At 44.4% G+C, this 15,950-nt stretch overlaps 1 protein-coding gene across 1 annotated transcript in view; it reads left to right on the top strand.

Moving 5' to 3' along the window:
- F13a1 (coagulation factor XIII A chain) overlaps positions 1 to 15,950 on the top strand; it is a 183,814-nt gene that overhangs the window by 97,791 nt on the left and 70,073 nt on the right. The window contains exons 7-8 of the mRNA XM_004628451.2: positions 4,786 to 4,960; positions 7,711 to 7,849. Coding sequence (XP_004628508.1) covers positions 4,786 to 4,960; positions 7,711 to 7,849 — 314 coding nt within the window. The remainder of the gene's footprint in view (positions 1 to 4,785; positions 4,961 to 7,710; positions 7,850 to 15,950) is intronic.

Genomic DNA, 15,950 nt, shown 5'->3' on the forward strand with positions numbered 1-15,950 from the left:
AGAGAGAGAGAGAGAGAGAGAGAGAGAGAGAGAGAGAGAGAGAGAGAGAGACCCTCCTTCTAAAAAGAATTTAAGCAATCTAGGAAAATTTAAAATTTAAAGATCAAAGTTTCAAATTCTTCCCATAATTTTCTTACATATTGAGGCTTTCAGCTGCATAATATTCCCCCAGTGTACTGCCACATTTTCTTTGTCATGTGCAGATGTTTACGTGGCCTGTCCGTCTTGGAGCGCCTGAGCAGCGCCACAGTGCACAGGGAGGGCAGACATCCCTCTGAGAGACTGACTTCACCTCTTTGGTTCACATCCCCAGAATTAGGGTGTCACGTCACATGTGATTCTGTTTTAAATTTTTTGTGGGACCTGGGTGCTGTTGTCTAAAATGGCTCTAATTTACAGCCCCACCAGTGACATGCAGGGTCCCTTTTTCTTCATGTCCTCCCTGATATTTATCACTCACGCTTACATAACAGCCACTCCAACAAGAGTAAGATTGCACCACATTGGGATTTAACTTTGCGCTTCCTCGGGGTTTAGAGGTTTTGAACATTTTTTCGCATATCTACTGACCATTCTCATGCCTTCTCTGAAGAAATTTCTGACCTGATCTTTTGCTCAGATTTTAAAAGGCTGTTTTCTGTATGTGAGTTCCTTATATATTTTGGGTATTATCCCTTTACTAAATATATGATCTGCAAATCTTTGTTTTATTAATTTGTACTTCAATAAAAGATAAAACTGAGTAACCACAAGATAAAATTTTCAACTTAAAATAAATGTTTCTTCCCCAATAAGAACATGAATTCTTAACAGATCCCTCTAAAGTTATTGAAAAATTATGAAAACCATTAAAAGAATAAAGTAATTATGTACTTTAAAATCACATTTTAATTTAGATGCCATTAATTAACTATGAGAGACAAACTCATTAACATTTTCATATTCTCCCTCCTTCACATCTAATTTTTCCTACAGTGATTATTGTTTTTATAATATTAAGTTTTCAAATTCATCTTATAATTCCCCAAAACACTTAACTTACATGGATTTTTCTCACCACTGAGTCTTTCACAGCAGAGTCTCTGTTTCTGGGCCCTATGAGTCAGACCTTAATTATCTTGGTTCTACTTTTCTAGGAGTTTATAATAGCCGTCAAATGCCTAGCACCTCCATGCTGAGTGTGTGTGCTGGCTATCTTCACACTTGTGTGCTATCTTGGCTGGGTATAATGCTCTTGGGTCGATCTTTCTCTACCGGCTCTGTTGATATCACCAGGGATTTCCTGAATGGTACCACGAAGAATCTGAAATGCAGCAGATCTCCTCACTTGTTGCTAATTTGCATTTTTGTCTAGATGATCAATTTCATTTCATTCCTAAAGTTCAAACTGACTAAAAATCTGCATCAGCATGGAGTACAGATTGCTCTCTCATTGTATAGACTCGATCTTTGGTAGAATATCTGGACTCTACTTTTCCTTGTAAGAGTGAGCTGAATTTCTCCTTCCTGGAGAAGTTCCTATTTCCACTTCCCTAGTGGAAATACATCATGCTTTCATGGCTGGCACTCCAGGACTTTGTCTCTTTTCCCTATCTTAGTCTCAGAGTGTCTACTTTTCTTGATGTGCAGCCACATTCTCACTTCCTTCTCCACAAAAGTTGCTTTCATGATTTTGGCCAGCACAAAAGAAAAATTCACATTCTAGTTCCATTTGCAAAGATAAATTTTAAAAATTCAGGATTGTGTTAATCCAACAATAAGACACCTGAAGAACAGGTGGTTCCAGTCAGGGTCTGCACTTGATGGCTGCTTGCTTCACCCCAGCGCCCTCATCTTCTCTGTCACTATGTCTTGTGGTTCATTGCATCACTGCACCACTGGGACTGCTGGGAGTACCATGAGGAGGTTGTTTTTCTCCTTCATCTTTTCAGTCCTGTAGGCATTTGGGGAAAATATTTCATTGCAGCCATATTGAAATTATATAGCACTACCTGCCCTTAGTCCTGACTTCTTAGTTTCTGCTTGATCTGTAGTAACCCAAGACCAAGACAGATTAGGTTGGCACTGGTTAAATCATAACTTCATGAAAACCAACTAGCAAACAAAAGGACCAGTGTGTCCTTGAAGTGCACCCCTCCCCCCAAGATACCTTGTTTAGGGAGATAATACTTTGACTCTTTATACCTGTCACTAAAGACATTACCCCTTAGTGTCTCAGGCCCATAGAAATCAGTGTTCTGATTAGAAAACAGTAGCTAATCTGGTCAAATGCAAATGAATGGGAGTTGTGATTTATCTAGCAACAGGGGAACAGCTCAGCATTAAAAATGAAAAGGTCTATAAAGAAGAGAGTTTCCCCACCTCTTACTCTTTCCTTGAGTTTCTTGGGTTCAACCTTATGCTAAAAATAGCTCTTTTAATGAATGGCTAGTTATCTGAGAATCAGTCATCAGAGTGCAGTTTCGGAACTTTTACCTGTGGGATTCATGGGTCCTGTTCTACTACTCTGTGATAAAGGAATGGTAATGTGAGTGAAAAGTCGAGTCTACACACAGACACCATCCACACTGCAGTGTACAAAGGTACTTTTCTAGCTTCACAACAGAGACAGATTTTCAAATAATCAAATAAATAACAGGAAGTCTTGATCATAAGTTGAGTCAGATGGTTGGCTAAACCCTACTGAAACCTCACAATTTCATAATCTCTGGACTAAAGTCCAAGTTCAAATCAGAGACATAAATTTGCAACTAGCTGATCATTCAGAATCCTCCAAAGATTTACTCTTTTTCTACATCAAACACCCTAACTTGGAAGTTACTGAAACTTTCAACTAGCCTAACTACACACAGAGTAGGAAAAATAGAAAAATGAAATGGAAGAGTCTTTGGCTAGACAGCATCTTCTGTGACTTTCTCTTTGGAGTCACTCAGAGGTAGGGTGAATCTCACATTTCTGTTGAAGGTTTGTCTCTCACAGTAGAAGACATTAGCCATTTTAAGTGTCTTCTGTTGGCATTTTCAGTTTCATCTAATATTACCTGTGTATATGAACCCTGTGCAGAGGTTTCTGCACCTGCCATTTTGCTTCATGAGCCATCAATTGAAACTGACCCACTCCGTGGATGGACTCTTTGGCCAGCTGTGTACCATGTGCTGCACAAAGCCCCCAATGCCATCACCACCACCATCCTACCCAACTGATTTTCTTTTCTCCTTTGGGCTGCAACTCTGGCTGTTGTCCTTTCAGTCTTAATGTTAGTAATCTTTACTTCCACTTCACAAGCTTCTTCCTCATCTCTTCCCAGAGACAAGGTCTTTCTCAGAGTACAAAGCCCATATGTCTAAGGAATATACCAGTGGTTATTGAACAACTAGGAAGCAGCAATTCTTTGCTCATACTTACTGGAATTTAGGACTTTTATCTCTGTTCTCCTTGAATTGTTAAACTAATGAAGAAGATGGGCTTCTCTAAAGCTAAGTGCAACAACCAAAATGAGATCTCTGGGTGGGTGCTGAGGCAGTGTTATTGGTTAGTGAGGCAGCAAGTTCACTGTATTTCAAAAGGTCTCCTATATTTTTCATACGTCAAATGTACATATCTTAAATTGTATCTGAAATCATGATTTAATGCGCTTCACAATATCTTTTCAGTACACTGAAAAAATAATCCATTTTTTTTGCTTCTCACACTGATTTATACCCAGACCTCCTGTGGGCCTTGTTATAGTGCAGACTTACTCCATGGTCTGGTGGAGGAGTTGCCTGCATTTCCCATAAGCCCCTCAGCAATGTCAAAATGGCTGACCATGCTTGTGTCATGAGGCTCCAAACAGCGATCATAACTACCAGAATTGTTGAAGTGCTTACATTAATTTTTTTTTAAAAAAAACACCCACTGGTCCCCACTGATAGTCCCTCTGACTGTAATTCAGTGTGATGAGGTTCGCATTGGAAAAGGTAGACTCCACAGTGTACAGAAAAAACTGGCGGGCTGCCCCATAGCTGTTACTTCTCAGGGTTTCATTTGACAGTGTACCTGACTTTCGGTCTGTGATCATTACAGTTTCAGTGGGTAGCAAGCGTTTCCCAAAGGTTCAAGGTAGCCATTTTTTCTATTTAAATCTCTCCATATTGAAACAGGCCCCTTATGGAGATAGAAATTCCTTTCAACAAAGCTGTAAAACTTTAATCATTTTAAACAATTACAAAGGTACTATTCCTTTAACAACATTTCAAGGAATAAATTCTGTTGATCACATATATAAAGCCATTTTCTTATTTACCCATAATGGTGCCTGTGACAACATGCTAACTTTTCAATTCGTTATGTCCATCACTCATAGAAGTGCAACTCTACTCGACCCTTCTCTCCCTCATGTGTCAGCTGTGTGTCCTCCTCCTGCCAATACAAGGCCTGTTGATCTTGTTGCTCCTCAGGTCCCCTTGCAGTGCTCCACCCCCTCATCCTTACTCCACACCCTAGCACCATTGTGGCCCTATCCAGGTGCCTTGTGTGGAAGAGATGTCCCTACCTGCTGTGGGGCTCACTTGAGTGCAATCAACCGCAGTTACACAGGCAGCCTTGGGTATTTGGTCTCCTTTTTGCACACTTAGTCTTTACAGCATTTCTCCTGCCAACACAACTGTGATTGGAACAGAGTGGGACTGTCTTTACCTGCAGGACAGGGGAGGCCGGGAAGCCTTACTGTGCTCAGTGTTGCAGTCTGGAGGGGACTCCTCTGAATGACCTTTCTTCCTTCTCACCTCATGTGGCCCCCTTTAGATTAACGCCAAAGACGACCAGGGCGTCATAGTGGGATCCTGGGACAATGTTTATGCCTATGGTGTTCCCCCTTCGGCCTGGACTGGAAGTGTTGACATCCTGTTGGAATACAAAAGCTCTGATAATCCGGTCCGGTATGGCCAGTGCTGGGTATTTGCTGGTGTCTTTAATACATGTAAGTAGCCAACTGAGTAATATTTTTTTAACACAAAGAAATTTCACTTCAAGACATTTTATCTGGAACCTGGCACAGAGACTCAGCAGTCCCTGTTGGCTCTATAGGATTTATGGGTGAGTATTCTGGGATGTAGTCAATGCATAATTAAATTGCACTGGGTCAAATATGCTCATGGTCTCTGTGACTGCAGAATCTTTATGAAAAGAATGATGTACTGTTTCCTTCTTAATTTATCATTTAACATCCAGAGCAGTGGAGGTCACAGGGCCAAGTAAGGATGCCGGGGGAAAAAATGAACCATTTATTCTCCATAAGCTCAATTTCTTAAATATTAAAAAAGTTATAACTAAAAATAAAAGAATAAGGAAAGATATACTGCTTACTGATTATTGAGACATTATATAAATGTGCTTATTCATTATTGGAAAGTTTTACAACTATATCCACATAATTTTTATCCCAGTGATGAAGGGGATTTAGCAGGTAGCCTCATCCCCATTTCCACACCTGAGTCACAATGCCCCTGAGCAATTAGGTATCAGAATGCTATGAGCAATCTTCCCTTCCCGTTGCCCCTCTGACGTTTGATCTCCCCAGCATCCAATCTGCAGAATGCAACAGACACAAGCAGAATTATTCTCTTGAGCTCTGTGCACCATTTTTCAAAATGGCATTGGCCTCTCTAGACCCAGATAAAGTTACAGTATTAATTCAACGAATATTTTTAAAAATACATTTGTTAAACTACACACTGGTAATGATTTTTATTCAGACCCCTCTTCTACAGCCTTGGAAAAACATTAAGCTCAAGCCAGAATGTCCTTCCTGCCTGCTCATTAATAAAGAATGCTTTACCTAGTTAGCATTTTTTAAATAAAAAATAAAGACTGCAGCAGGGCCATTTTGAAAAATGTTGATGAAACCTACCAGACTTGCTCCAAGTCGTCAGAGTCCAGGACTTAGTCAGTGATCCAAGTAGAAAGAAACTAAATTTTGTTTTGTTTGTTTCATTTCCCCGGCATCCTCTGAATTTTTTTTTTTTTAAGCGTTTTCAATTTATCCAAGAGCTAAAGGAATCCGTTCTTCCTGGAAGCTGTAAAGGTCAAAAGTATCAGTCTCCTAGAAGGGCTGGTCGCACAGCCCTAGAAGGCTGGGCCTTGTGATGGGCTAAGCATTGACGGGACCCCCTCCCTCAAGCCAGGATGATGAGAGGCCTCCTGGCAGAGGCAGCCACTCTTGCGAAATGAGTCCAGGAAGAGAGAAGACTCACATCCTCCCTGCGCCGAGACCTGCACTATCCTAGCTCAAGTCCTTTAGGAGTAGAAACCAGATAAGGCGGGCAGCACCTTACATACATTTGTGCCCCTTACGTATAAAAGGGCTGTCAAGTCTGTGCCAGCAAATGGGCTTTGATGGTGTATTAAGAAAAGGCAGGGGAGTTGGCGAGGTAGCTCAGAGGTCTAAAGTGCCTGCTTAGGTTAGCTTAGGCAAGTTTAGGCAAGTGCAGGGACTGCAGTTTGATCCCCAGCACCACATGGCAAGCCAGCTCCACCCCCGGGGCTGGCTGAGCTGGCCACAAAATGAAAAGAAACCAGATGAAAAGAAAAGGCAGGAACACATTGTGGGGACTCGCAGTGAAAATAAACCCGAGGGGGAATGGGGGAAATTGGAGAGCAGCAGGAGCAACGCCCCAAAGGCCAGCCTCACCCCCTCAAAATTATAAGTAAAGCGAACTCTAGATCAAATTTGACTGTGTGATCGAGTGAATCAGAGTTCAGAAATTCACACTAGAGGGTTGGAGGCAAGGCCGGGTGGAAGAACACTTGTTCAGGTCTTGGGTTCAATCCTAAGCATGCACACAAACACTGCAATTCACCGGGAATAGAGGAAGAGTGCCAGCCCTCTTCTGGGTGAGACTGTGGGTGAACAGAAAGAGCAGAGCAATGGGAACACGGGCATGGAAAGCCAGCCGTGGCTGCCCCCAATGACTGTGGGGTGCCGAGATCAAGGCATTGAAGGAAGAAATCCCTTGAGCCTCTGCGAGACTCAAGTTTGAACTTCCAAGGTTGTTCTACTGAAGGGGGTGGAGAGTCTTTGTTTAAAAAATGCTAAACTATTCTGAGGGAGGAGAAAAAAAATAGCAAGCCAAGTCATTAATCTTAAAATTGTCAGGTGAATTATTTTCAATGAATCCTGATGTCTGGCGTCCCGGGAGCCAGGCAGGGCATTTGGATTAAGTTTAATCAATAGGTACATATGGCAAGAGATGCATCCAGGTAATTTATTATCTAACAATTAAAATGAATCTGTAGTGTCACCCTGCACTGCATGTCACAAGAGTAAATTCCAGCCAGGAAGAGCGAACCCCACTGAGAGTCTGCTCTGCAAATTCCTAACTTCCTGCTAGATAGTTCTTTTTTGGAATTTATTTTCAGGAACATAGTCTCATTAAGTGGACTAAAATACTACTACTTTGATGGTCCTATGTTTAGAAACTAAAGCATTAGAACCTTGTTAGCTTGCATTTGATTCTAGCAGTCTTTAGGTGGCACCAACTAAAGTTCTGCAGTGTCGCACTCTCGGGCTCTCAGGGTTGAACAAGTCACCCTTCTTCTGTCTGGGACATTTGAGGACATGTCCACAGGGCTTTGTATGTTGGAAAAGAAGGAAGTCTCATACAGGCAGGCACTGTTCCCTGCACACTCTTAAATTGCGACGATATGACTAGTTGCAGCTCTTTCCTGCAGTTCTGCGATGCCTTGGAATTCCAGCAAGAGTCGTGACCAATTACTTCTCAGCTCATGACAATGACGCCAATTTGCAAATGGACATCTTCTTGGAGGAAGACGGGAACGTGAGTTCCAAGCTCACCAAGGACTCAGTGTGGTGAGTGTGATTTACAAGGACTCTGGCCAGTATCAAATTAGAGGGAGAACACCCGCTTAACACAAGACAGGTTCTGTCTGATGTTTCTCTCTCTTCTATTTTAAGGGCCACTCAATACCATAGGCAGAAATGTCTGATTGTCAAAGATTTTCTTAGCTAATGAATTAGCAATGTTATTGAACAGGCAGTGTGGGTTCCTAGTAATAAAAATCGATCATCCACTTGACAGCGACTATCAAAAAGGGCATGGTTTTAGCCACTCCACGTGCCTGTACTGATTCATCTCTACCTTTGTGTGTTAGTATCGTGGTTGATGATGGGGAGGTTGGAGCTGAGTATTCTCTAATGTCTAGGTCACATAGCTAACATTTACTGAGCACCTGCCGTGTGCCAGTCTCTCTCCCTGTGTGGTCTTATCTAATTCTTTTACCAGCTTTATTAGAACAGTGTTAATAATATTCTCATTTACAGATGAGGAAACTGAGGCCCACCCTGGTTATACATCCAGTAAGCTGGGAATAAGCTCAAATTGTTTTGGATTCTGAACTCCAACCCATTCTTACCTCTGCAATAGAGGGCAGCTTGTTGATTATAAAACTTCCTGTTGACTATTTCCTCACCTTAAGTGTAGAAATAGGAGTACAGCTGAAATTGGTTCAAACACCAACGATACACTTCTTTCATGGCCTGAACAGCGATGTCACAACCTGATTATCCCACACAGAGACTAAAATCTCAAAGAGATCTTGTTCTTCCTTGTGATCCCCCAGACCAAATAAGTACACTGAAAAGAGGGGTGAAATCCTGCATCCAAGTGAAAAGGATATTTGGGAAGGTCTGTATGGGAGGGCATTGAGAGGCAACTCCAGCTGTCACCAGCCACTGAGCTGGGAGGAATTTCTAAGCTAGAAAATGGGCCTCCTAGGGTTGTGCTTTAAAAGTAATAACCCTACAACACTGCCAGGTGTAAAAGCATCTAAATGGGATGTAGGAAGCCCAAAGTCCCTGAGCACAGTACAAGAATGGAACGCGGATTCAGGAGCTACGGTGGCCTACCAGGCCCTGGAACACTTATCTGAGACTGTGGAAATAAGGGACTCTCGGAGGCAGTAGCCACGCAGCACTATGTATAAAAACTAGTGCAGTTCATTTGGAGGGAAGGCACTGGGCTCAGGAAGCTGGGGGACGTGGGCAAGGTGAACGCTCCCCTCCACGAACTGAGCAGCAACTTGAGCTAACAGAATCACAGTAGGACAGGCCCGAGAGTCCATGCAGTGATGACAACCTACCAAAGCAGGCATCCCCAAAGCCTACAGTGGCAGGCAAACCTAGAAAAATAAGAGTTATTAGGCATTTTTCACACAGTGCCTTTTCTCACACACACACAACTTTGTAAGCAGCCACACTTGCGTTATTTTCTCTCTGCCCTGATTGAAAGAAACACTTCCCAAAGTCCCAGTAGGACACACCATGAAATGACCAAACTTGTCTCTACACAGAATTGATTCAAAATTATGAGACTAAAAGATCTTGCTCTTGGTAACCCTTTCCTCTCTCCATTCCCTGCTCAAAATTCTGTTCTCTGCAATGCCTTCCTCCAATATCCAGGGCCGTGGGGCTGTGCCCCTCCCCCACTCTCCACTGCCCTGAACCCCTGCTCCCACCCTTGCATGGCTCCTGGTAGGTTTCCAGTATCTCAGGATTGACCATTCTCAGTGGCATAGGCTGACCCAACACAGGACACACTCACTGATTAAAGGGATTATAGGGAGCAGGAATTAAAGGGTTCTGTCAGTGACTTGGCTCTACCACTGGCCAGCCATGTGATCTTGGGCAAAAACACAACCTTTCTGTGTCTTTGTCCTCCTCTAAAGCAGAGATGACAAAATCCTCTACCTCGCTCAACACATCTGAGTCTAACAGGTGTCTAATGAATGTCAGCAGCTGTGATTGCCTTTGTTATTGGTCCCACAGCTGGAATTTCTTGGAGGCAATATGTTGCTGCTAACCTAAGTACCTTGAAGCAGTCAAAAGAGAGGTGGCCGGTGTCCTAAGATGACTGCTATGTCTGTCATTTGGGGATATTTTTAGAGAAAAACAAGAAGCTTGCACCTCCCCAGTGCAAACTCCAGAGCACTTCAAAGCCGAACTATTGCAGGAAGCCCAGGGTCTGCCGAGGACTCCTCTGCTCAGGGGGCTGGCGGGGGCGCTCCCGGAGCACACCTGCCTCTACATGGTGTTGCAACCTGTGCCCAAGCCAAGCTACGGTTGGCGTGTAGCTTTGGGAAAAAGACTTCACCTCTCTGGGCTTCGGTGTCCTCATAAGTAAAACGAGAGAAATCTCAGCAAATATTATTTCCTGACAGGGAGACACAAAGAAGTTATTGAGGTAAAATATAGCTGATGTGATCAGAAACCCAAGCCCAAAACTCTAAGATCCAAAATCCAAGGCTTGGTGAGCACAGCATGCACTGTAAGTGGAAAACTCACAACGAACCTCACGGGTCAAAACAGGAGCACTATAATGTAGTCTGTCCCCAACACTCTGGTGTCTAGCGCCCTGGAGAGCACACACCGACTTGCACCTACCTCAGGCGGGCCCATGCCCCTCAGGTTAGTGTGGACCTGGGTGACAGCCAGGGCTGTCAGAGTGGTAGGGCCAGCCAGTGAGAGAGACAGATGGCACAGAAGCGAAACTGAGGCTAGGGCTGGGCGGGAACGTCGTGGACATTGGCTGGCCATGTTGAGATATATGTGGTGTGAAGTGCCAGCACAGCCTGACAGTTTCCTAGCAGGACTCGCAGGCTCTGGTGGCCCCACACTACGTCCAGATCTAACGTCTCCCATGAGGTGCTCCTGTGCTCTGCCCTCCTAGCCCTCAGGAGAGAATGTTAAGGACACCACAAGAGGGTGACCTCCCTCTGCGCCTCTGTCTCATGCTCTGCCATCTCTTCAGTGCGTAGGTCCCCATGGCTCTTTGTGACACGCAAATTTGTCCAGTCTCAGTGACCCAGGGCATTTTCTGCTGTAGGACTCAGCCAGGTTCCACTGTGCCCAAAACAGAGCAAGCCAGCGGGACACTTTGGAGAGAGAGCTCAGGAGTGTAAGAGAGCAGAGCTTGCGTCAGGCTCTGGACACTCCAGGACTAACTGACAGAGTTGGGGCTTCTGTCTCCTATGATCACAGACTAGAGGACAGACAGCCCACAGTCCTGCCTCCTGGCTTGCCACCTTCAGTTTCTGCTCCCTGAAATCGACTCATCTCATGGGGCTTGCAGTTCTGCAGCAGCGCATACAGCATGAGCACTTGTGAGGACCACGGTTGGGTAGGCTGTTTAGCAGCAGGCTGGGGCCAGGGATTTTGGGGGGCACAGCTAGGTGGGGCACTTGGACTCCAGTGTGGGCAGTGAATTTCAATGTGGGCAAACATAAGGTAACACCCAGAAGGAGCAATCTATGCAGCCTGTCCCCAGCGTGCTGATGGTAACCTCTGGGGAAGCCATCTATGAATCACCATGGACAGTTTAATGAAGAAGGCTGTGCAGTGCATCGCGCGGCCCACACAGGGCACGGGGTGCAGAGGCTCGCTGAGGAGGAGAGTCAGGGGTCATGCAGAGAGACGAGGGACAGTGAGCACCGCCTGGCCCCAGAGGAGCTCAGTTTGACCACCTCATTTAGGAGGTCAGGGTAGAAATGGAAACAATTTAAGAAGACAGACATAGTGGCACTTACTGGGGTCAAGAAAGGCTTCTCCATGAAAAGGCTTTGCTCCTGCTTTATGTAAGGGTTGCCCTGTGTCTTTTGGCTGTATGAGTGTCGCCCGGTTTGGAAACTGCCCTCCTCTTGATTTGTCCCCTCCAGCACACGACCCCCAGCAGGGAGCAGTATTGGGCTGCTCTCATTTTGGTTTGTTTGGCTGGCATGGAATTGGCACCTGGGCACAGCACAAGCAGGGAATAAATGGTACAAGTTGGGGAATTTTTAAATGCTCACTAAATTTCATAAACATCATTTCATTACCCAACAAGCCCTGCTTGCACAACACCACATCTGAGCAGCAGATGCTAAAGTTTCCAAGACAAATTCAGCAGGGTCACTGCCCTTGAGGAGCTCCATCCAGTGTTCATGGAGGATACCACATATAGAACACTCTAAACAATCTGAGCAGGCTTATGATGTGAGCCTGGAATCGGTGACAGCAGGCGAAGGGGTCTCGTCCTCGACCCAGAGAAGCGCGACTGCTCCACAGGAAGTGAGCTGAGTCAGTCATCACCCTTGCAGTCTGTGGCTGTGCCCTTCAGAGATGGAAGGTCCAAGAAATGTCCTTGGCCCCCAGATGAGACCCAGGGGTATGTTGGGGAAGGTCCAAGGGCCGACACGAGACAGACATCCCTCTGCTCCAGGAGCTGGCAGGCAGGCGTTATTGCATCTGGAGTTGTCACATGTTATTGTGACCACAGTTGCCTGGCACTGAAGCTCATCCTCACTCTCCTAGCCTTTGCAACTCCTCCTGTGCACTGGCAGCAAGAACCCTTTGCTTTTTGTTCCACCATCCTGGAAAGGCCAGTCTCCCAGGCTGTGCACCCACAAGAGCCGGTGGAGTTCTAACCACTTGGGGAAGGGTCACTATCATGCAAACCTCAGCACCTGTCCCTCTTCCCTGCCCTCAGGTACTGTCCCACTCCCGCTTCTGCCTGTCCACAGCAAGCCCACCTGGCTCTCTTCATTTTAGAGCACCTAGCCTTCACAGGACTTCTTGAATGGACCGCCTCACCGCCCACCGGCCCAGTGGCCCCTTTCTGTCGGGCTCCCAGGCCCGCCTCCCAGCTCCCCTTTCCCCTGCACACATTCCCAGAGGAAGCCAAGTCCCTCCCTGGCCTGGGAGAGTTCTGACGGTCTTTTGCCTCTCAAGAGCACAAGAGCAGTATGCACACGTGGAAGCAACACTGTGAACTGGGGCCTCATCTGAGGCTCGGGGGGTATTGTTATGGCCTCTTAGGGTTATACTCTGAGTTTGTGTGCTTGCTGCTGGCCAAATCCAGTGCAGCCATTTACTTTGGTAAAGGGAAAAGGAACAGTGGAGAGGAGAGCCGGAGAGATGATGCAGACCTTCGGGCTTACTGTACTGCTTCCAACCATCTTCAGCTCACTCTCCTCTTTCTGTGGAAAGGAAACTGGGTCTTGGCCACCTAAGGTGCAGCATCTGCACATACTATCCCTGCCTTTGGGCTGACGAGAAGGGGACTGGCATTGGTCACAGGCTCCTCAGGAGAAAGCTTGGGGGACTTGCTTATCTCTATATGGAACAATACAGTCTAACTTTTAAAGTTCCATGCTGAGATGCTGGTGATGGTCTATGGTGGTGCAGGGCAACAGGCAGAGAGCTGCAGTATTGGGGAATCTGCAGTGTGCTGCGCCGCCAAGCTAGGATGCTTGTAGGTGAGGTGGGGCAGGGTGCATTCCAAAAATGTAGGGTGTTGCCACCAGGCTGGGGTTGTGAGATTCCCAAAGCAGAGATAAGAAATTTAACCCACCCTTTTGTAGCAGGGTTGCTGACTCCTAGCTAGGAAAATCAATTTTCAGAGTAAGTCCATAAGAGATTAACAAGGGTCTAGTCCACATGTGTAAGCATCATATTGCCTCCCAAGTACAGGAACTTGAAAGAGCAAATAAAGTCTGAAAAGTACAATAGATACTGTGAACAAGAAAGAAACTATTCAAAGGGAAAGAACAACTGGGGCAAGGGAAAGGAGAAAAAGAAAGATAAAAAGAAGATAAAAATAAACATATATATGTATATACACAGGCTAGCTTGCATAATTATACTGCTAATTTCTGCTGTTCTATTGAAAGGAGCAGTTAATGTGTAAATATTTTTCTCTCTTCTTTCCAATTTTTTGACCAATTGAGCATGCTTATATCTAGTAGTCTGAACAACTAATGTGAGGAAAACAATATACAAGAGAACAACCATTGTTGAATTCCTATCTTTTTATTTAGTGAAATTCTGTATTGTTTCTAATGCTTCTTTCTTTCTTTTTCTTTTTCTTTTTCTTTTTTCTTTCATTCTTTTTTGCTATTTTTTATCCTCTTCAAAGCTAAAAAGAATAAGGGCTTCTTGGAGATTTAAGTCATATGCAAGAGCAGAGATATGAGACACACCACGTCTTGGAACTGGGAGTATCTGGGCAGAAAGTGCTGGAGAAGTGCCCATCCCCGAGCAGGGGGGTAGCCCATTCTGTGGGTGGGGGCAGTTTTTGCTTTGTTTTGTTTTTTAGAATAGATAACTTAAATATTCTTTGGGCTCACTCAACCTGATCCTTTATCTGAGAGTCAGGTTCCTTTCTCAATTAAAACAAGTTGTTGACTTTTACTATGCCTGAGGAATTCAGGGTATGATGGATCTGGTAGGGCAGGAGCTGAAGCTTAACTAAGAGGATGCTGGTATGGGTCACCTTGGGTCACTTCAGCTGAAGCCCACGAGATACAGTATTCTTTAAAAGTACACATTTTAGTTATGCTTTCCTGTCGCCTTTCTACCTATTATTTCTTGTATCCTTCCTCACTATAGTGGGTTTATCTATCCCAAGGAGTCAAGGAGCATATGTTTTCCACTCAAGAAAACGGAGTTCTAGCTAACGTGGATGGAAACACTTCTGTTATGCCCATGGACATGAAAAGAAAGAGGCTGGGTATGCGGAGACCCTCAAGGTGTACAGGCTGGACTCCTCTGCTTCTCAAAGTCTAGCTAACTGCTCAAGTAGCAAACAGAAAATATCCTAACTTGGAGAGGTTATGTACATCACATGATATTAAAGATAATTGTAAGAACTCTGAGTGCAAAGAAGTTAAAAGAATCTTCATTTCTTGCATTGTCTTTTCATTTAAAATGAAACAGGCTCAGATAAAGTGACCTTTTTGATTTAATTTTTTTAAATAATTGGGAACTAGTTAATTTGTATTGATCACTTTCAGCATAAAGTTGCAGAGTTCTAGGATTTAGCCAGTGAAGCACACAGAAAGGAATCACAATTTCGTTTGGTTTGTGCTAGGGGCACTGTGCATGGCAAGACACCAACCAAGTGTCTTTTAATCACCAAGTCAAGCAATTCTTATAATGTTTTTCTTCTCTTTTTCTCCATGGGCAAGGCTATATGACTAGCTGTGCCACTAATTAGCAAGGAAATGTTGGGCAGGTTGCACAACTTCTCTCCCTTATTAATAGTCTTATTTGCTCATTTGAGAGTTTTGCCCCAGTGGATTCAGTCCCTCCCTAGCTTAAAAATCACTTTACAAATGTCCCTGTCCTTGCAGCCTGGCCTTTCCTGCAGTGCTTGGCAGCTCCCGCCACTTGCTTTGTCTAAGGCCTGCTCACCTGCGCATGGCCAGGCTGTGTCAGCTTGCTTGCATGGACCTTGAGCTCTGTACACTGGTTCACACAGACTCCCTGAGAAGAAGGACACGAGAAACAAAGGAGCACCATCCAGTTCTGTAATCATTTAACCAAGTCAGTGCGTCTGTTTCTAAAACAAGGACACAGGAGGACACGGGGACATAGACTTCATAGAGAAGGAAGAAGAGGGGGAAAAGGGAAAATAAAAAGGATGAAGACTCCACATGTACAGGTACTGATTCCCCACAATGAAGACATCCAGTATGTATTACAAACTGTACTAATTAAGAAAGTGAAGGAGACCGGTGTGGGGGAACCTTCCGCCAATACTTTTTGAAAGAGCACAACTGCTATTGTTTTTAAGCTTCAAATGTGTAATATTAGTCTACACACATAAAACTTTCACAGAAAATTTTAGACTGTTAATTCACTAGCTTTGGATCCTGAAAGGCAGTTTACATATTTTTAATATTGTTTTGTTTTGTGGTGCTGCAGATTGAACCCAAGGCCTCTCAAGTGCTAGGAAAGTACTCTAACACTGAACTACATGGCCAACCCCCATTCACACATTTAAACACATTTTAATGGTTTATACAGTTTCATCTTTTTTTTCAAAATTTTATTGATAAACAGATAGCAATGAGACAGTTTCAAATCAAATCGGAAGTACAGTTTCAACAAATAATACACTGCATATATTCTTCTTAGT

Source organism: Octodon degus, unplaced genomic scaffold (assembly GCF_000260255.1).
Source record: "Octodon degus isolate 3935 unplaced genomic scaffold, OctDeg1.0 scaffold00023, whole genome shotgun sequence".
Lineage (NCBI taxonomy): Eukaryota > Metazoa > Chordata > Mammalia > Rodentia > Octodontidae > Octodon > Octodon degus.